At 38.7% G+C, this 22426-nt stretch overlaps 2 protein-coding genes across 2 annotated transcripts; both read right to left on the bottom strand.

The window, feature by feature from the left end:
• Positions 1-5695: 5695 nt before the first annotated feature.
• On the bottom strand, positions 5696-7151 carry LOC142096947 (hemoglobin larval subunit beta-1-like). Its single transcript, XM_075178572.1, has 3 exons — positions 7060-7151; positions 6203-6425; positions 5696-5824 (listed from the first exon to the last, which is right to left on the bottom strand). Exons 1-3 carry the CDS (start codon positions 7149-7151, stop codon positions 5696-5698), a joined length of 444 nt encoding a protein of 147 aa, XP_075034673.1.
• A 13182-nt stretch (positions 7152-20333) lies between these two features.
• Positions 20334-22178, bottom strand: LOC142096946 (hemoglobin subunit beta-2-like). The gene is made up of 3 exons (XM_075178571.1): positions 22087-22178; positions 21060-21282; positions 20334-20462 (listed from the first exon to the last, which is right to left on the bottom strand). Exons 1-3 carry the CDS (start codon positions 22176-22178, stop codon positions 20334-20336), a joined length of 444 nt encoding a protein of 147 aa, XP_075034672.1.
• Positions 22179-22426: the final 248 nt, after the last annotated feature.

Here is a 22426-nt window from a genome sequence, read left to right as displayed (position 1 = left end):
ACACCTCTCTAATAAAGGTGAAAGTTTACTGTAGAAAAACATAAAATTGTCAAGATGCCATTCTACCCAAAATATTACCAAGCATACCAGCATCAGCTAGCTCCCTTCTCTCAGCTAGATCTCAGCACCTGCAATCTACACTGTCATCATATTCACCCTCCTCAGTGTGTACATCATCCTCAAACAATACTAATTCATCCCTGCTGGATTCCACCATAACAGAAGTCTGTGTACTTTGATGTAATTGCCGGTAATGGCCTTCCTCATTGAATTTGTAGTTCATTTTACGGATGAGCTGTCACAATTTTTGGACAATTCTTTTACACCAGACGAAATGTCAAAATGTTGTGCAGACTCATCTGCATCACCACTGGTTGTCTTGGGAAAGCTAAGTTTTTTCCTAGCAGCAATTTTAAGAGAAACTGAAGGAGGAGATGTCATTGTGTCATGTACCACTTGAGCTTCAGCTTGCTGACCAGGAACTCATTGCATCTCTTGAGATCTGGGTCAGTTGGAAAGAAAGAAAATACATAGCTCTTAAACCTAGGATCAAGCACAGCTACCAAAATCTAATGATCCGATTTCAAGATGTTCAAAACTCTTGGATCCTGGTGAAACGATTAATGTACTTAATCTACAAAACCAACATAATTAGCGAAATTGCTTTGTTTCATTTCCTTCTTCAATTTCTCTTGCTGCTTTTCAAAAATTCTAATTAGGGGAATCACTTGACTCAAGCTAACAGTGCCTGCACTCTCTTCACAGGTGACTACTTCGAGTGGTTTCAGCACCTTGCACAACACAGAAAGAATTCTCCTCTGCGCTGTAATAAAGTACATTCCCCCTAAATTCTATTCTTATTGCAGCTGTTACATTGTCCTACATCCTGTTGCAGAATCCCGAAAATAACCCTAAATATTTCGGGACACAGACAGCATTGCCTGCATGTCATTGTCATTTTTTAAAAAGTTCTGTACCACCAAGTTGATTGTGTGAGCAAAACAGGGAATGTGATATAATTCTCCCCGCTGTAATGCTCTAACAATATTGGTGGCGTTATCAGAAATCACATATCCTCAGGAGAGTCCAAGCAGGATTAGCCATGTTGCAATGACATTGCAATGACAAGCTTTTCATAAGCGTTTCTTAAATCATTTATACCTCTCTGTCCGGTCTACCTGTCCTCAGCCGGGATTATCATCATCTATTTATTTATATAGCTCCACTTATTCTGCAGTGCTGTACAGAGAACTCATTCACATCAGTCTCTGCCCCATTGGAGCTTACAAGCTAAATCTCCTAATATACACACACACACAGATCGAGAGAGACTAAGGGCAATTTAATATTATTATTATTATCATTTATTTATAAGGCGCCACAAGGTTTCCGCAGTGCCGTACACAATACAAACAATGGACAGTACAGGGAATAACAGTACAAAACAATAAATGAGTAGTATCAGGACTTCAGAGGCTCCAGGCAAGACAAATGTATTAAGGTTGGAGCAGAAGAGAAGGTAGAGAGACAGGAGGGAGGAGGGCCCTGCTTATACAAGCTTACATCCCATAGGGAGGGTAGACAGACGGCAGGCACAGATGGTGTTGGAGGAGGGGAGCAAGTGCTCCCCTCTACTGAGGAGGAGTGAAGTGAGGAGAGTGAGCATGGAGAGAGGGTTAGGTGGAAGGCTGGTAGGCTTTGCGGAAGAGATGAGTTTTGGGTGCCTGCTTGAAGGAGCACAGTTTAGGGGACAAATGGATGGAGCGTGGGAGGTCATTCCAGTGCAGGGGGGCAGCTCAGGATAGCAGCTAATTAACCTAAAAGTATATTTTTGGAGTGTGGGAGGAAACTGGAGCACCCAGAGAAAACCCACAAACACGGGGAGAACATACAAACTACACACAGAGAAGGCCAGGTTGGGAATCCAACTCATGACCCCAGTACTGTGAGGCAGAAGTGCTAACCACTAAGCCACCATGCTGCCCATAAACAGGTTGCCAGCGGTATGCCTCTTAGTGAAGCAGATGATACACAGAGTAGCCTTCCTCTGAAAGATCTGGCGTTGTTTGTTAGATGCTGCTGCTGTTCCTGCTGCTGAAGATGATTTACCAACCCAGTGGCCTGTCACAGTCATATAATATTTAGTTTTCTCAGTTCCGCTTGTTCCCATATCTGTGGTTAAGTGTACAGTGGGTAGAATGGCATTTTGTATCACAATTATTTTCTTTCTTGTAACCTCCTGGTACAGGAGAGGAATTGCTTTTCTAGTAAAATGGTGTAGTGATGAAATTTGGTAACAGGGACACAAGACCTCAATTAACTGTTTAAAACCAGCTGCATTAATAGTGGATATTGGACGTAGATCTAATACTAGCATAGTCGCCATGGCATCTGTGATCCGCTTTGCGACTGGGTGACAGCTTTTATACTTGCAAAGGATTGTTTAACAGTGAATTGTTGTAAACTACTAGTAGTCTTCTTTTTGGTCTGCTTCTGGGTTGAAGATCCACCCCCATCAGCAGGAGCAGCAGCAGTGGGCCTAACGCTCAAGGATTCTTCTGAGGAGTCCTGGACAGGAGACGAGTCATCTCGCGTTACCAACTTGGATGCAGGACTAACTCCGATCCCTTGTGAGGATATTTATGATGAAGGTGTTGGGGGTGTAGATTGCAGGTGCTGGGATCTAGATGAGAGAAGGGAGGCAGCTGATGCTGGACTGCTTGTTGTTATTTTTTTAGCATAAGTTTCTGATTTTCCCAAGAGCTTTCCATGAACTCGCTTCAAATGGCGTAACATGGATGAGGATCCTAGAAGAGTTAAGCTCCCTACCTCTACTGACTGTGGCTTTACAATGCTACAAATGGCTAGACAACTGTTGTCAGAATTTGGGTAAAAATAATTCCACACATAAGAGGTGGATTTTTTAGTCTTATAAGCGGCATGACAATGGCCTTCTTTTCACTGGCAAGAACTGCAGCAATCTTTGTTTGAAAGTGTATGAAAATAATTTTGCGACCAGTGAGGTGGTCAAAATTGACTGCAAATGACTTGAAATTAGTGTTATTGAGGTTAGTAATAATGTAGGAACAAAAAACAAGCAAAGTTATGTGATTTTAGCATATTTTACCTATATTTCTAAAAAAAAATACAGATCCAAAACCAAAACCAAAACACACAAGGGTGGTTTTGCTAAAACCAAAACCAAAACACAAAGTTAATCCAGATCCAAAACCAAAACCAAAACCAGAACATGAGGGTCAGTGAACATCTCTAGTTATAATTATTCCTGTATCCGCTGTTATTTGTATATCATACAGTACAAAAAAAATGCCCTGCCATTCCTTAGCAATACAGTGGGCATTGTGATGACTCATGAGATGAGGCTGCATTTTCTACAAGTTTTTTTTATCCCCATTCTACCTCTCGCGGTCCCTCTTCATATGTTCTTCTAAATGCCGCCTGACAAAGCAAGTTTAATCTTTTGTTCTTTATCTCCAGTCCTGCTCAGAGTGATCTCACTATTTGCCCATGGACTCAGCAGTTGAAATGGCACTTTTTTTTTTTAAATTGCACAATTTGGAGAATTGCTTTTCTGTAATCTACATTGGTAGGGCTGGAGAAATAGGTGTGTTTCGTATCTGATAATGTATTTTAAAGTGCAAGCATTCAACCCAATATTTACTTATAATATACTGGAGCCCTAGTGCAGAAACATCATGTAGTCCCATATAGGAATGACTAGAATTTAAAAAAAAAACTGTGGCAGCTGGTATATCTGAAGCGTAAAAAAAAAAAATCACACACAACTTTGAATTTATTACCAAATCATTATAAAACTGAATCTGATTAATTTGCTTGTTTAGGACAGCGCAGACGTAGATAAATTGGTGATTATGGATGGCAAAGCAGTGGCCCCATTAGTGGGCCTTGCTACCAGTTGCTGTTTACATCGGTTAACTTGCAACTTTAAAGTGTATAAAAAAAACTATATGGCCCGTTCATGCAAGAAAACCCTGAACAATAAACATAGTTTTTGTTTACCACTAATTATTCTGGGTGAGAGATTACCTGCATTTTTAGAATTTGTTTGCAGACATATTAAACTGGTGTTTTTGTGGCAGCATTTAGCCCTCTCCATTCCTCCATGTGACCTCCACCCAGTTTTAAGAATCAAAATAAATGTGGCCCCTACCTTCCTAGAGTTTTTAGCATCACATTAAGGATACATTACCTCACAAGTTGCAATAATTTGATTTGCAAATGCAGCAATTGGAAGCATAACATATAAATATGATCAGTGGTAGAAATGGAAATTTAGAAGTGGCAGTATGGAAGATGTAAGTGACTGGAGTTTGTTAGTTTCACAATGAAAGCAATGGGAGAAGTGGTAGTCTGGCATATGACTGTATACACCTCCACTTCGACCATTGTATATGACAAGAAGTTTTGCAACCCTTAAAGTATTATAAAATTTCTTCAAATTGAGTGCCTGTATCTTTCAAAAGAACTAATGTGAACCTCACTGAAGTTTAACTGCTCTTACTAACATTGTTTGTCTAACTTAATGGTTCTTCTTCTGAACAGTCATAATAAGAGACAATGGGATATATTTACTAAACTGTGGGTTTGAAAAAGTGGAGGTGTTGCCTATAGCAACCAGATTCTAGGTGTCAATTTGCAGAATGTACTAAATAAATGAAAATTAAATATATTAAATATATATAATTCTTGAATATTACACAGCTATTTTTGTGACTTTATCACCATAGAAACTGCCCACAACAAACTTGTAGTAAATAAAAGAATGAAGTCTTGCTCAGTTCTTCAGTAAGAACTGGTGAAATCAGTCTATTCTTCAGTTATCTATGTAAGTAACCTGAGGTCCCACTACTGATATATCAGGGCAGGGAGTGAATTTTCTGTGTCAAAAAATCGCATGGTACATTGTCTCTTTTCATCAACGATTTTCTATTTTTCATTTGAGAAAAAAATAAAAACAGTGCACTCATGACCAGTGGAGGCTGCCAACACTTGGATTAACAATTTAATTTGTGATTCACAGAGAAAGCTCAATGCTTCACCGATGTTAGCGCACTCATTAACAATTGTCAAAACTGTATACTGCTTTACCAAACTGATGAACACAACAAAACTCTATTCTTACATATTTGGGGGTTACGGACCCATATTGTTATTATGTTGATGATTAGCGAGGAGTGGATTTACAAGTGAACATGCACCTTCTCTGCTTATTATGGGCGTATAGGATGTTTCATAAGTTTTAATTATTGTCCTCTACCAATTGATGGTCTTTGTACTTATTATTTATTGCTGGTGTAGTAGAATAGTTAGAGTTTTCAGCTATTTATGTTTTCAATTTATCTCTAGTGTTACGTATTCAACAATGGCAGAGTGGCTCTATCATAATGCATGCTGCATACCATGCCCAATGACATTTACAGTGTGTGCCTACTGTAAGTTGAATTTATGATACATCCGTTATTTGTAAACTCTGATTACTCTTTCTCCTATTTAGAAAACTTCAAATAAGTTGAGTAAGAAAGAAATAGGGTTATTATACATTAAAAAGTGGAAACTTAAAAATATGCACTGCAGATAGTCACAATATTTTTGTTTAAAAATATATTTTATTTTTCATATTATAAGAGTAAGTGACAACAGTAAACAATGTTATTTAGTAATATCCGTGACTCAGAGCAGCCACCAGGACTGCAATAAACTTCTCCCAGGCAGCCTGGGCTTGAGGAGTGAATGCAGATCCCAGCTTGCCAGCCAAGACGATTACCAGCACCTCACCGAAACGCTGTGAATAAAGAGAAAAATGATTCAGTCCTTTCAGCTCCTAGAAATGGCAATGATTTCTAACATATTCATTGAGATAATTAATTAGTTGCAGGTCTTATTATTATTATTATTATTATTATTATTAATTTTTATTTATAGGGCGCCACAAAGTATCCGTAGCGCCGTACAGGGACAAACAATGGCACAGTACAAGGTGAAACAGCACAGTACAAGTATTATTATATATAAGCAAATCACTAGATAATATGACACTGGTACATACTAGTCACATTACTAAGTTCTATTTGCTGTATTTAACATTATAGCATACATTAAGTGCAGAAGTAAATGAATGAGAAATAAACGAATCTACTATCATGAAGCTTTATTACTGTACCTTGAAGTTCTCTGGGTCCACATGCAGCACCTGGGCGTGAGTCTTGCTGAGGTCAGCCAGGTAATGTTTCACATTATCCAGATGTTGAATTGCATTGTCAATAGTTGTGAGCACCTTCTTGCCATGCTCACGGACCTTGGGATTACCGGTGATGGCAGTAACATTGGTCAGGTTTCCAAAGCTGCTGAAATACCTCTGGGTCCAGGGGAAGACATAAAGCAGCCTAATGTATACAAATAGATTGCAGAAGAAAAATTATTAATATCATGTTTTGTTTTAAACTCCTTTTACATCAATGTCTATATTATGTTAATATGATACACAGTGGTCAAAGTGGAAATTTGCAAGTGGCGGTATGGAAAACGTTTTGGGAATGTAAGTAAATGGAATTTAATATTTTTATAATGAAGGCAATAGGAAAAGTGGTGGTAAGACATACCACCGTATACACCCCTACTTAGACCACTGAGGATACCTCTAATATGCCTCCATTTGCTTTAATAATTCTTAAGTGAAGTTGTTTAAAAATTCATATTTTTTATCTATGTAAATAAGAAATGTATAATGAACAGTAATGTGTAACTTTAGTTTTATCACCCTGATACCTTTCTGCAGTTGGACGGCTTAAGTTCAAACTGCATATAATTAATGGAGTGCAAATAAGCCACACATAAATACCCCATATGAAGCAGCCTCCAATTTTTTAATTAAACAATTATTTCTTATGTAAAATCTGTGAATGATTTATAATTTAAATAAAATTTAATGTGTTAAAATTTAGATAGAAACAGAAATAGCAATAAAGTAAAAAATAATAAAAACAGTACATAATAAACAGAAGATGAATATGTTATTACCTCAGTAAGGCTTCAGGACCATCTTTTTCAATATTGACATTGGCCCAGACAGAGGTAATGAAGGATCTCTCTTCAGCTGTCCAGTGCACCATTGTTGCTGTTAGGCTGGAGGTTGTTTGAGATGCTTGCTGTATGCAGTGTGTTCAGCCATGGACATTGAATGTCCTTTTATAGTGTCCATTCCTAAGTCCAGCAATGCAAGATTTCTGCAGTGTCATCCCCCTACTATCCAGTCAAATCTGCTTACATTCCAAAAAGTTGTTAACATACTGACCACTGTACATTATGACTCAATAGAGCAATGAGATGAATTAAGAATAGTAATATTAGTCCTTTTGAAACCACTTGAATATATTTATAATCACAACATACTTTTAATGTGGCAATCTTTTTAAGTACAAAAACATGTACATCTCAATTTTGATTTAGCTGTTGTTTAAAATGTGCAGTTCTATATACATAGATGTTTTAAAAGAATATATAGGAGTAGAATTCACAGTTGAGCTCTTCAACCAATTTACGTGTTTTTCTGTTGCATCACCTGCACCGGCTACAGGTCAGGTGTAAGTGCCGAGTAATAGTGATGATGGTCGCGTATGCATGTTAGAACATGTGTTTGCAATCAAGAGCAACTGTAACAATGCATTTTATGTACAGTAGGCATTAATAACATACTGAAAATGTATTTCATGGAAAAAGAAATTTAAAAAGAAAAACAAATTTTTTAATGGTTTTTCCATTTTTAACAGGTGAAAAAAACTGAGTATATTTTCTTCTTCTGTGGGTTCTGATGGCAACTTATATTACACATATGTATTGCGCGTATCCAACAGTGTATTGTGTCTGTCTCAATACGGCAAGTATAAGCAGAACGTACCTAGACCCGTATTAAAAATGAGACAATGTAAAGGTCATTTCTTCATATCCGTTCTAGTTGAATATGGACATGCATATACCCGAATTACGTGTGATTGTTAATAAAGGCACAATAGGTTGCATTTTGCATGCCTTAATGAATCAGGCCCTGTATCACCGAATAATTGAACCTCGCTGCACTTAAAATCTTACTGTAAATTTCCTCGTTTTTATTCACATTAAATGGATAAATGCAAACATGCAATCACATACCTGCCATGATATGTCACAAGGAATTGCTGGTTTTAATTAGAGAGGAGAAAAATCTCTGAATGCCATTCTGTATTTTTAAATTGTCATTTAATGCAATTTATAGTCTGAATAGAACCAGGAAGTCGATGGTCAATTCATTCTTCTGTGGGGTATGGTTGGGTTGTACCGGAAACACTTAGGGGCTGATTCAATTCAAAGCGCTGTACCGCGGGGTGGCTCCAGGATGGTCACAAAACGCACTGCTTGACGATGCATCGCTGCAGATTTTTCCTTCCACCCCATTGTGGTGAGCAGGAAAATATATACTGTTGGGTTGCTACAGTGATGTCCAGCGGCACATCTCATTAAATTGATTTGGCACCTTAGATTGAAATTCCGCCAGCGAAACATGCAAAATTTTGCAGTCAAATAAGGAATGAAGTGAATTTTCTTTATATATTAATATTTCTCTGACCCATAGTTTCAATCTAAGGGATGTATTTATCATTATGGCAAAAGCACTGTGAAAACACTTGAATTAGGGCTTCTCACAATACACAAAGTGGTAGTCTTCTCCAGTGAACAGTTTCCTCATTTTTCGCCTGCTGTCTAAAAATATTCCCGTTGATACATGTACTGACAGAATTTTCATATTACTATTATCATCTCAGGTTGGCGTTAGTATAGGGTACAGAGGAAAAATGGAAAGAGATCATCAGTATCTTCCTGTATATTCTCCAGCACCCACCTATCTTGGCTTTCTAGACACAGAGAGAAAGCTTTATTATTTCAATATAACAATTTTTCTCTTTTGCTTTTTTTCCAAATTATTTCTTTTTTTTACTGTTTTAAATCTTTATTTTACTTTTTTATTTTGCTTTACATTAAAAGTGAAACTGGAAGCCCAAGTCTGTGATCCCAGTTCTCTTTGCATTTGTGAACTGGCAATGCCAGATCACATAAGTGCATGGCACTGTACACTGGCTGGCAGAGTGGTAAGTGTCCTCTTACCACTGTCAGCATGTATTGCCGATGCTTGGTGAATTTTCAATGGTAAATGGCAGTAATAGGAATTTATATATTATCGCAGCGATTGAAAACTAGTCCGATCACTGCTTTTGTAATAAATAGATTTTTTTTTATTTTATTGTTTTATACCACTCTAGTATGATTCTTATTGTGATGTTTTAAGCATTTTACTTTTACATTTTACTATATGTAATCTATTTAAATAAGACACAAATCATTCAGCTTTTATGGGAGAAAAATGTGAAAAAAACCATTAATTAAAAGGCTAGTTAAGTTTCCTGCTCACAACAAGAAACCGCATCATCAGCATCACAAAAAGGCTGCCATCTAGATACTATTTTTACACTTCAACACAGTGCAGTATCTTTATCTTCAACATTCTACACCTTTCACGTGTATGGAGATTTGCCCCAATGTAATGACCCATAATCATACTTCTGCACATAAGAATGAAATTAATCATCAGAGTTAAAACAACTTAAATGAACCTATATTTGGAGCAGTGGTGAATTAAAGTTGGCCCCTGCTGTCCTTGCTGTCAGCAGGAGGACATTTAAAATGAGGAAGGACCAACCACCAAGAAGGACACCAATGCCATTGATGACCCTGATTAGTATGCAGCTAACCAGAAAAGGGCCTCGGTCCCTCCATACCCTTTCCAGTCAAAAAACAAAAGAAAGCATTACAACTCTTGATGCAGGGTGGACCCATAAGCCAAGGGGCCAAAGAGGGGCCCCAATGGTTAAGTGTCCACTCCAAGGGGTAAATGTATGAATCTCCGGATTCTTCATCTCCGGCGTGTTCAGCCTCTTCAGCGCTTAAATTTAAAGCGGCGCTGCATTGTAAAGAGAAGTTTCCCCTTACAATGCAGCGCCGCTTTAAATTTAAGCGCTGAAGAGGCTGAATACGCCGGAGATGAAGAATCCGGAGATTCATACATTTACCCCCAGGTGTCCAAGTCTTGTTCAATATTCTGACCTCCACTGCCCAGGAGGGTCTGGAAGGGTGCCAGCTACTTTTAGCGCAGTGCCGGTAGACCCTGGCAGCAGGACTGAGATGACCAACCTAGGACTGGTTTTCACTATGGCGATTGGGCTGGTTCAGCATTTGGGAAGGAGGCAATGCAGCTTATTTCTAAGTTGTTGGTTTTTTTTTTTATTATTTCAAGCAGCATCAGCCTTGCAAACTCAGGAGAGGTATTTGGATTACACAGAGGGATGGTTACTTTCTGAGACGAGCCATAATAATGAGACTTATTTTGTGTTTACATATTGTGCTTTGGCAGATAAGTGCATTTCTAGGTGCACCCCATATAAGGTTCTAAATCAGCCCCTGTGTCACCTCAATCACATGTTTCAACATAGCCATAAAAAAGGCTAAACAGAGTAGTCAGTATTCTAGGATATTATTCAGAATTCTATAGCAATAATATGGATATTTCAAATAAATACATTTCTTTTTATACTTTTACCGATATGTGCATATAACAGACAATCTTTGAAATGACCTTCAGCTGAATAATATTACTCTGTACCTTTCCTGAATCATTAATGTGCTGGCATTTGTCACTTAAATGTAGCAACCTAACCAGGAACAGTTATTTGGGAAACCATATGATGGTAATATGCTGATCAAACATTATATGGAGACCTAACACCCCAAATAAGGTATAGATAGCAGAAGAACATAACTATTTCGTAATATGTGAAATGCAACATTTCAAATTCCTTGTTATAACATCATTTACAGGTACTGAATTTAAAAAAAGGTAAATGATAATAGTTTTGCAAAATCAACAAGTTGCCATTTGTATAAATGGAAAAAGAATATACCCTATACACAATTTTTACGTTTGAGAAAAAATTGCAGTAACATTGATTAAGCATTTAAATTTCTGGATAAAGGATATTCTATATATATAATTTGTGAAGCTTTTTGTAAAGCATTATAAATGAAAAAATCTATTGTCATGGCCAAAAGTTTTGAAAATGCAGAAATATTATTTTTTACAAAGTCTATTGCCTCAGTTTTTATGATGGCAATTTGCATATACTCCAGTATGTCATGAAGAGTGATCAGATGAATTGCAATTAATTTCAAAGTCCCTCTTTGCCACGACAATGAACTTTATCCCAAAAACAACATTCCCACTGCATTTCAGCCCTGCCACAAAAGGACGAGCTGGCATCAGGTCAGTGATTCTCTCGTTAACACAGGTGAGAGTGTTGATGAGGACAAGGCTGGAGATCACTCTGTCATGCTGATAGAGTTAGAATAATAGACTGGAAGCTTTAAAATGAGGGTGGTGCTTGAAATCAATGTCCTTCCTCTGTTAACCATGGTTATCTGCAAGGAAACATGTGCAGTCATCTTTGCTTTGCAGAAAAAGGGCTTCACAGACAAGGATATTACTGCTAGTAAGATTGCACCTAAATCAACAATTTATCAGATCATCAAGAACTTCAAGGAGAGAGGTTCAATATTCTTGAAGAAGACTTCAGGGTGGCCAAGAATGTCCAGCAAGTGCCAGGACCGTCTCCTAAAATTGATTCAGCTGCAGAGCTTGCTGAGGAATGGCAGCAGGCAAATGTGAGTGCATCTGCACGCACAGTGCGGCGAAGGCTTTTGGTGGATGGCCTGGTGTAAAAAAGGCCAGCAAAGAAGCCAATTCTCTCTAGGAAAAACATCAGGCTGATATTCTGCAAAGGGTACAGGGATTGGACTGCAGAGGGCTGGGGGAAAGTCATTTTCTGTGATAAATCCCCTTTCAGATTGTTTGGGGCATTTGGAAAAACACTTGTCTAGAGATGAAAATGTGAGTGCTACCATCAGTCCTGTGTCATGCCAACAGTAAAGCATCCTGAGACCATTCATGTGTGGGGTTGCTTCTGAGCCAACAGAGTTTGATTACTCACAGTTTTGCCTAAGAACACAGCCATGAATAAAGAATGATACCAAAACATCCTCCAAGAGCAACTTCTCCCAACCATCCAAGAGAAATTTGGTGACAAACAATGCCTTTTCCAGCATGATGGAGCACCTTGCCATAAGGCAAAAGTGATAACTAAGTGGCTCGGGAATCAAAACATCAAAATTGTGGGTCCATTGCCAGAAACTCTCCAGACCTTAATCCCATTGAGAACTTGTGGTCAATTCTCAAAAGGCGGGTGGACAAACAAAAACCCACAAATTCTGACAAACTCCAAAAATTGATTAGGCAAGAATGGATGGCCATCATTCAGTATGTGGCTCAGAGGTTGATTGACAGCATGCTTGGGTGAATTTCAGAGGCCTTCAAAAAGAGGGGCCAACACTGCAAATATTGACTTTTTGCATAAACTTAATGTCATTGTCAATTAAAACCTTTGACACTTGTGAAACGCTTGTAATTTTACTTCAGTATACCACAACAACATCTGACAAAAAGGTCTTAAAATACTGAGGCAGCAAACTGTGTGAAAACCAATACTTGTGTCATTCTCAAAACTTTTGGCCATGACTGTAATCTATTGAGATAAAAGAACGATACAAATAATATGGAAAAGAGAAGTTTTCATGTAAAACCCTTTCTAAGAAGATATAACTGTAATTTTAAACAGATTGAATCTAGTTTGAAAAAACATTGTGGTATCCTTGCCAAGGACCCAATTTTGGGTCCACATCTACCAAAGGCTCCTTTTGTAATCTACAGAAAAGTCAGGAACCTTAAATCACATCTAGCACCAAATCAATCAATAATGATAAAAATGGGGGTGTGGTTTGACAGCCATTTGGATAAGATGGTTTCTCCATCAGCTTCATCTCTATTAAACTAAAATCCATATACATTAGGCTGTTAAATATAATCCAGCACCATGGAACTGCTACCTACTGTTAGAAACACTTACCCAATCTACTAAGAGCCTCCTTCCAACACTTGGATGTCGGCTTGCTGTTCCATGGTCTCCCGGGACTCACAACTGCCATCACCTGCTGCCGGCGCTCAACACCGCGTTTTGTCTCCCTGGCTCTGGGGTGTCCTCCCTTTCCGCCTTCAGTTGCTCACCTGACACATCTGAGGTTTAGCCTACTGATCCGACTCACAACCTCCTGGACCCTTCCACACAACAGGAAGTTCCTGTTTCCCGGATCACCAGTAGGCCAGACGGTTATGTCACCTGGGTGACTGGATGCCCCTTTGGGGACAGCGACTCACCTGGTATGAAGACCTGTCTACCCCTACAGCATCGGAGAACCAGAAGAGACGCTAACGTCATTGTGGCTCCACTTCTGGTAAGCTCGCCTACGTCACCATAACAGATTGCGGCCGTGAAAACTTCACTGAGGGGTGCCGATCATAGAGCCACATTACTACCTTTCAAAATTAAATGTAGACACTATCACAACTAACCTTGATGTCCAGGGGCTTTGATGAGGGTTTATTGAAACTACGGTGCCCAATCTAACAGCAGGTCAGTGTCTGCCTTGGTGCTCCATATACAAATCATGCTCAACACTCCTACTTCTATCATCTTAACATCTCACCACTAAAAGGAGAAAGCTAGTGCTCCAGGATGAACCTGACCAGCACCTCCTCAGCCATGCACACTAGGACATTACTCTGGTCATCTACTATGAGAGATTATGTGTGACAGGCTCTAGTTCCAATAGATGGCTGATTATTACAGCCTATGGGGAGGTGTGACTTGTGACAATGCAGACCATCCATACACAGCACCTCACCTGACAGCCTCCATCCCTCTTTTTCAGTTGCTGTATCCCGTGCTGTTGATCAATGGGCAAAGACAGCCCAAATAGGATTCAGGAAAATTTGGAGAAAATCCTCAGCGTCAATATCTCAGGCAATACCTTAAGTCCTTTGCATTCTGTGACTCCTCTGTTAGTGGGAATAAGAACATTGGGGCCATTTTACAGCTGGTTAAGTCCTTACCAACAAAAGCTGAACTTCCCACTAAAAAGACTTTGATTTGCTGGAAACTAGACTTAAAGACACAGTCTGGCAGGAAGTTGCCAAACTCCAGGCTAACTTAACCCGCCTGGCCTCAAGAATGTCAGCCTTAGAGGACTTCAAGAAGAATCTACTGTTTGCTGCAACCAACTCTGTGATACCGTAACTTGACAAGCTCAGGATTTGCAATTACTACAAAACAGGGTCAATGATCTCGACAACCTGAGGAATAGAAATAACTTACAAATTCATTAAATCCCCCAAGACATCCTTTCACAAGACCTGATAGCTTTTCTCACAAAAAATTTCAATGAAATCTTAGAGCAGGAGCCGACCACAAACATCCAATTTGACAGAGGTCATAAGGCACTGAAACCCTGAGGTGTGCTACCAGATCGCCCACCAGACGTAATTTGTTTTCTAGATTTTTATGTCCAGAAGGAAGCAATTCTTCAAAAGACCAGAAGATTAGACGCTATAGATTACAGTGGCAATAAACTTAAAATTTTCCAGGACCTTTCCTAGCATATTCTGCAGATGCGCCGCATGCTTAAGCAGCTGACAGATGCCTTACGTGCTCAAAATATTAAATATCACTGGGGTTTACCCTTCAATCTTCGGGTATCTAACAATGAAAAGATTGAATTCCTGAGATCACCACAGAATGTCGAACCCTTTTGCTCTCAACTTGACCTACAAAAGGTGCCTCTGCCTCAGTGGCAAAACCATCTAGCATGCCTCCACCCAACTGATGATGACTCCTGGCATGCATTGGAAAATTCCAAAGAATTCAGCAAGGCAACGCCGGGCATCCCCAGAAACCTTAGACACCTGATTAACCAAATATTAGTCAATTTGCATCTAACCCTTGTTCTGAGGCCCATGCTAGTGTCCTGGATTGCGATATGGTGTGAAATCACCTTTGATAGTCATATATTCTCTCTCCCTCTTTTTAGTTTTTCTGATACCGAAGAGACTGACACTCACATATGGTTCTTCTGTTGCTGATGGTCACCTGATGCTTGTGTCCACACAGAGACTGGCCTGAAGAGGACTGTTAGCTGGTGCCCAAATTTTGTTTTGTTGTGTCTAGATTAGATCTTGTTTACTAAGATTTTATTCATATGTCCTTGATACAGTCTCTCAATGTCTTTGCAGAAAAGGAATAGATCCTCAACAAGGTGTCGGGGGAGTGTGTGCTTCAGGGGAACAGTTTGATTTTTTCCATATGTGGTGGTTGACATGACTCATTTATTGCCTATTGGCTGCATCACCCTGGCCGCCTCTTCCAGACATTTCTTTACTAAAGGAGCATGTTGTGTTATTGTTATTGCTATTATGTCTATATTCATATGATGGTGCTGTTAGTTGCTGTCACTAACCCCCCCCATCACCCCCATACTCAGGGGGTTTGTCCGAGAGATGGGAACGACTTCTCCCTACCCATCTCTCTGGAGCAGTTTGAGTTATAACTATTTGTTTTTCCGTCTGTATCTGTTTGTTTTGTCTTTTTCCCATGTGTATCAACTACTCCACACACCCTAACCCTCCTTTTTTGCTCATATCCCTCATTATTCCATGCGCTCAAGACAGAACCATACCCAATACAGTTGTTAGGTCAATTACATTGTTTTTCTCCCACCAGAGGCGCTATCCCTGAAGACCCATATCTTCCATGACAGCCCAGTTTAAACTAGTTTCAATTAATTCAAATGGCCTTAACCTTCCAGAGAAGAGGTCCAGCGCTTTAAAAGTACTGAGACAGGCCGGGCAGATGTGGCTTTTATTCAAGAAACTCACTTTAAATAAGGAGCGGCACCGTGGTTTTCTGATAGTTACTTCCCCATTTCACATTTTAGCAACAACAGAGAGGGGAAGACTCTAGGGGTTGACATTTTGCTTTCTAAATGGCTTACCTTTTTAGACTTTTAGAAACATTGCATAGCTGAGGGGAGAGCGCTTCTGGTCAAATTTCGATTATTAGATATAACATATATGTTTTTTAATCTGTATGTTCCTAACCAGGATCAACCAATGTTTTTTGAACAGGTGCTAGAAAAGGTATCTGAATTTGCAGAGGGAGTCTTGATTGTAGGAGTGGACTGAAAATTACAGCCTGAACTAGATTCCTCCAGTAGCCACAAAGGATTTCGCAGGTCTCTCCATTGCAAGGTTAGACACACACTACACGAACACCAGCTGGTCGACACGTGCCGCCTCCAAAACCCTAGTGAGTGAGACTATTGTTTCGTTTCCTACCCACACGGCGTCTATTCATACATTGACTACCTCTTCCTCTCACATGGGTTCCTTCCTATACTCTCGACAACCTCTATTGGACAAATGACCTGGACCGATCATGCCCCCATATCACTGATGTTTCAACTTACCCAACCTCTGCCTAGGAAATGCTTTTGGCAACTTAGCAAACTTCTTCTGCAGAACACATACTGTAGGGATCAATTAGACACCACTCTTGACAACTATATTGCTTCAAACGACACCCCTGACGTATCTAAGATTACTGTCTGGGCTGCCTCATGAAGAAAGAAAAGATAGCCTACCGAGACCACTTACTTCAACAAATTAGAAATCTAGAGACGTACCCCCCCCCCCCACTCCCCTGAAAGTAAGGACCTGGCCCAGTGTCCGAGATATAGGACTATCTCCTTGCTGAACATGGACATCAAGTTATATGCAGAACTTATAGCAAATAGGCTAATACTCATGCTCACAAATCTGGTCCACTCTGACCAAGTGGGTTTTGTCTCGGACAGTGAGTCCCGAGACAACGCTTCCAAGGTAATAGACTTGATCCACTTGGTCTCACGCTCAGCAACGGCATCAATGCTACTATCCAAGGGCGCAGAGAAGGACTTCAACTGGGTGAGCTGGCCTTTCATGAGAGGTCTCCTAGAGCATTTAGGCCTAGGTCCAACAAACTCCATAGAATCCTAGCTCTATACCGACAACTCACTGCATTAAAGTTAATGGAGATCTGTCAGAGCTAGTTACTATAAGCAATGGAATCCGACAGGGGTGTCCACTATCCCCTCTCATATTTGTTTTATGTATGGAAGCTCTGGCCAGAGCCATCAGGGCTAACCTGGATATATCCAGAATTCGAGTAAGCAAGGTGGAACCCAAAATTGCCTATTTGAGGGTGACCTCCTGGCTATGGTCACTAGCCCTATAGTTTCCTTACCTAATCTAGTCAATGAATACCAAAACTTTCTATCCAATTTCAAAATTAACTATGTCAGTAGCCTTAAATATTACTACCTCGACCCTCTTGTTTGGCACCGCTCTCAATTAAGATATCTAGCCCTGTTGCTCTCGAATGACCTCTCCTGCTTGTTTGAGCTCAATTTTAAGCTACTTTTAGGTAGTCTCGTGGCTGACTTGAGAGAGTGGCAGAATAAAAGTTTCTCGTGGATAGGACGGATCTACATTATTAAAATGAATGTACTACTCCTTTACTTTTTGCAGACTCTACCAATCCATATTCCCAACATTTGGTTCCATGGCTTGCATCGTCTGTGGAGTGGGAGATGTCCTAGGTTTAAGCATGATGTCCTGTACAGAAGTAGACACTTGGGAGGTCTCCAGCTTCCTCAGTTCCCCTCTTATTATAATGCTGTGATACTGAATAGGATTATAGTGTTAACTAACCAGACGGCAGATAATCAAAGGGTATAGATTGAAACAATTTTCTCTCCTCGCCTGGCGTTACGCTCCTTTGGCTCACTAACTTGCTCAAAGTTTCCCACCCCACCATAGGGACCCACTTTATCAAGATGGTCTAAACTTAGATCACTTACCTACATTTCTTCCACAGTTTCACCACTAACTCCCCTGTTTCATAATCCGAAGCCCTTTATCCTGTTTAAAATAATCCCTACTGAAATTTCTCATATCAGCAGCTAAGGCTGTTATACCAGTGCTGTGGAGATCCACCTCCCCATCCACTAGCTGAGACTGGTTTAATAGATTGGAGTTCTATAGTTCTATGGATGAAATGCTTCTTTCAGCAGCAGACTCATTTGAAATGTACTATACTATTTGGGGCCCCTGGCTAGAGTTTACAGATTCTAAAGAAATCCTGACCTTGTCTGCGGCAACTTTTCCCTAACCAAGATTGTTGGGGTTTACTTTATATTGGCAAGACTAAGAGAAGTTTAAAAATTTGCTTACAAGAACATCTGCGCAATATAAAATATGGGTTAAAAACACATAGTTTAGTTTGCCTCATCACTTCTCACTAGTACATTTAAATAATACTAGTGGACTAATTTTAAAAAGTTTTAAATTAGTCCCACAGAACATTAGAGATGGAGATCGTTATCTAGATTTAATCAAACGAGAATAATTTGGGATTTTTGTATTAAATACGCTGTCTCCAATTGGTCTAAATGAAGGGATTAATATAATATTCTTTTGTAAATGAACTGTGTGTGTTCTAACTCAATTTTGTAAGGTGTATGTCATTCCCTGGCTCCTGGCTCTAGTACTAATGATAAGGAGAAAGGGGAAAAAAATAAAGGGAAAAAAATAAACGTTTATGTATAAATAATTTTGATGAAGTATATAGAATTAATTAGATATTTTCATAATAAGGAGGCGGCGAACACATGTTCACTCTGTTTTATGTATCCTGTTTTATATACTTCATAATATGTTGAGGTACTGTTTGTAGTAGTTATTGATGTAATAGTGGGAGTTTCCTCACGCAGTTTTTTAGTACTTGGTTCTCATTGGTGGTTATTGAGTTTTATCAGATTTAGTATGGTTATAGGTGGATGATTAATGTAGTATTAAATGACTTTGGAGATTAGTATTAATAGTGTGATTTTCATTAATCAATTGACCCCCATTTAGCATCTAGGCATTTTTGTTGTTGGGTTTTAATAGAAGATACATGCTAGTACTGATTAAATGAATTGGTTTTGAGTAGTGAAGGAGAAGAAGATAAAAAAGGAAATGTGGGTTGTTTTTTTGTCTGTGACAACTGTGTTTAAGCCTAAGGGGTTAGAGGTGGAGATTTGAGAAGGGTGTAGAGAGAAGGTCTAGCTATGAGCAGTCTCTCTCATTTGATATAGTAATATGAGATTTGTGATCATTTCTAATAGCGATTTCTGATCATTTGTGTTCTTTTGCTCACAGAGAGGCTCTTGAGTTAGATTTATTTGATGAGTTGATAGTGGGAGTTGTGACTTCCAGCGTTTCTGTAATTGTTTGGTGAGTATGTATTAACAATTGAGGAATAGTGTGTCATTGAGTCTGACAGAGGATTATTGGAAGTGTTGTCTAAATAGATTGTTACTTTAAGAAAGAAGAAACATGTTGCTTTCTTTATATACATTATTGTGTTTATATTTGTAGGTATGAGACAGTATAGAGAGGGATGTGTTAGCCACTAGTAGATTTGGATACAGATTTCTGTTTTTTTATCAAAGATTTTAGATTTCCTTTGAGAAAAAAATAAAAACAGTGCACTGTGTTGACAGTGGAGGCTGCCAACACTTGGATTAACAATTTAATTTGTGACTCACCGAGAAAGCTCAATGCTTTACCATTGTTAGCGTACTCCTTAACCATTGTCAAAATTATATACTGCTTTACCAAACTGATGAACACAACAAAACGTTATTCTTACATATTTGGTGGTCATGCATCCATTATGCTATTTTGTTGGTGATTAGCGAGGGAGTGGATATAGAAGTAAACATGCACCTTTCCTGTTTATTATGGGTGTATAGGTGGTCTCAGAAGTTTTAATTATTGTCTTCTACCAATTGATGGTCTTTGTACTTATTATTCATTGCTGGTGTAGTAGAATGGTTAGAGTATTTGGCTATTTATGTTTTCAGTTTTTCTCTAGTGCTAAGTATTCAACAAAGGCAGAGTGACTCTTTCATAATACATGCTGCATACTATGCCCAATGATATTTACAGTGTGTGCCTACTGTAAGTTGGATTTATGATACATCCATTATATCTGTAAACTCTGCTTGCTCTTTCTCCTATTTAGAAAACTTCAATAGAATTGAGTAAAAAAAAAATAGGGTTATTATAAATTATAAAGTGAAAACTTAAAAATATGCACTGCAGATAGTCACAATATTTTTGTTTAAAAATATATTTTATTTTCCATATTATAAGAGTAAGTGGCAACAGTAAATAATGTTATTTAGTAATATCCGTGACTCAGAGCAGCCACCAGGACTGCAATAAACTTCTCCAGGGCAGCCTGGGCTTGAGGAGTGAATGCAGATCCCAACTTGCCAGCCAAGACTATCACCAGCACCTCACCGAAACGCTGTGAATAAAGAGAAAAGTGATTAAGTCCTTTCAGCTCCTAGAAATGGCAATAATTCCTAATATATTCATTGAGCTAATTAATTAGTTGCAGGTCTTAATTATTATATATATTAGGAAATCACTAGTTAGTATCATACTTGTACATTCTAATCACTGGCCTGATTTATTAAGGATCTTTACTTAAGAAACTTCTTATTTCAGTCTCCTGGACAAAACCATGTTACAATGCAAGGGGTGCAAATTAGTATTTTGTTTTGCACATAAGTTAAATACTGACTGTTTTTTCATGTAGCACACAAATACTTGATAACTTATTTGTACACTGAAATTTAAAGTTGATATTTGTGTGCTACATAAAAAACAGTCAGTATTTAACTTATGTGCAAAACAGAATACTAATTTGCACCCCTTGCATTGTAACATGGTTTTGTCCAGGAGACTGAAATAAGAAGTTTCTTAAGTTAAGATCCTTAATGAATCAGGCCCCACATTACTAAGTTCTATTTGCTGTATTTAATTTAATAGCATACATTATTGCAGAAGTAAATGAATGAGAAATAAACTAATCTACTATCATGCAGCTTTATTACTATACCTTGAAGTTCTCGGGGTCCACATTCAGCACCTGGGCATGAGTCTTGCTGAGGTCAGCCAGGTAATGTTTAATATCATCCAGATGTTTAATGGCATTGTCAATAGTGGTGAGCACCTTCTTTCCATGCTCACGGACCTTGGGATTACCAGTGATGGCAGTAATATTGGACAGGTTTCCAAAGCTGCTGAAATACCTCTGGGTCCAGGGGAAGACAAAAAGCAGCCTAATGCATACAAATAGATTGCAGAAGAAAAATTAATAATATCATGTTTTGTCTTGAACTCCTTTTACATCAAAGTCTACACTATGTTAATATGATACCGAATGGTCAAAGCGTAAATTTAGAAGTGGCGGTATGTAAATTCCATAGTGGCGGTATGTAAATTCCGTAGTGGCGGTATGTACATTTAGAAGTGGTAGGATGGAAATTTCGTAGGGGTACTATGGAGATTTAGTATTGGTGACATGTAAATTTAGTAGTGGCGATATGTAAATGTAGTAGTGGCGGTATGGAAATTTTGTTGTGACAGTATGGAAATTTAGAAGTGTGTAATGGAAATTTCATTGTGGCGGTATGGAGATTTAGCAATGGTGGTATTGAAGTTTCGTAGGGGCTGTATGGAGATTTAGTAGTAGCTGTGTGGAAATTTAGCAGTGGCGGTGTGAAAATGCATTGGGAATATAAGTAAATGGAATTTTCTAGTTTTATAATGAAGGCAACAGGAGAAGTGGCGGTATGACATACCACCGTATACACCCCCAATTCAACCTCCTATGTTACCTCTAATATATTTCCACTTGCTTTAATAATTCTTAATTAAAGTTGTTTAAAACTTCGTATTTATATGTATGTAAATAAGAAATGTATAATGAGCAGCAGTGTGTAACTTCAGCTTTGATCACCCTGTGAATCATCTATAATTTAATTCTAATTTAATGTGTTCAAATCTAGCTAGAAATAGAAATAGTAATAAAGTAAAAAAAATAAAGACACTACGTAATATACAGAAGATAAATATGTTATTACCTGATTAGGGCTTCCGGGCCATCTTGTTCAATACTGACATTGGCCCAGACAGAGGTAATGAAGGCTCTCTCTTCAGCTGTCCAGTGCACCATTGTTGCTGTTAGTCTGGGGGTTGTTTGAAGTGTGTTCAGCCATGGACACTGAATGTCCTTTTATAGTGTCCATTCCTAAGTCCAGCAATGCAAGATTTCTGCAGTGTCATCCCCCTACTATCCAGTCAAATCTGCTTACATTCCAAAAAGTGGTTAACATACTGACCACTGTACATTATGACTCAATACAGCAATGAGATGTATTAATAATGGTAAAATGAGTTATTTTAAAACCACTTGAATATATT

Source organism: Mixophyes fleayi, chromosome 7 (genome assembly GCF_038048845.1).
Source record: "Mixophyes fleayi isolate aMixFle1 chromosome 7, aMixFle1.hap1, whole genome shotgun sequence".
In the NCBI taxonomy this organism is placed as follows: domain Eukaryota; kingdom Metazoa; phylum Chordata; class Amphibia; order Anura; family Limnodynastidae; genus Mixophyes; species Mixophyes fleayi.
Note: the sequence above shows the minus strand (reverse complement) of the source record. Positions and strands in the feature narration are given on the sequence as shown.

Excerpts from the sequence above, each read along its gene's own strand:
- LOC142096947 (XM_075178572.1), bottom strand. The coding sequence starts at position 7,151 with ATGGTGCACTGGACAGCTGAAGAGAGATCCTTCATTACCTCTGTCTGG. Across the intron at positions 6,426-7,059 it reads GGTCCTGAAGCCTTACTGAG|GCTGCTTTATGTCTTCCCCT; the intron begins GTAATAACATAT and ends TGTATACATTAG. Across the intron at positions 5,825-6,202 it reads TGGACCCAGAGAACTTCAAG|CGTTTCGGTGAGGTGCTGGT; the intron begins GTACAGTAATAA and ends CTTTATTCACAG.
- LOC142096946 (XM_075178571.1), bottom strand. The coding sequence starts at position 22,178 with ATGGTGCACTGGACAGCTGAAGAGAGAGCCTTCATTACCTCTGTCTGG. Across the intron at positions 21,283-22,086 it reads GGCCCGGAAGCCCTAATCAG|GCTGCTTTTTGTCTTCCCCT; the intron begins GTAATAACATAT and ends TGTATGCATTAG. Across the intron at positions 20,463-21,059 it reads TGGACCCCGAGAACTTCAAG|CGTTTCGGTGAGGTGCTGGT; the intron begins GTATAGTAATAA and ends CTTTATTCACAG.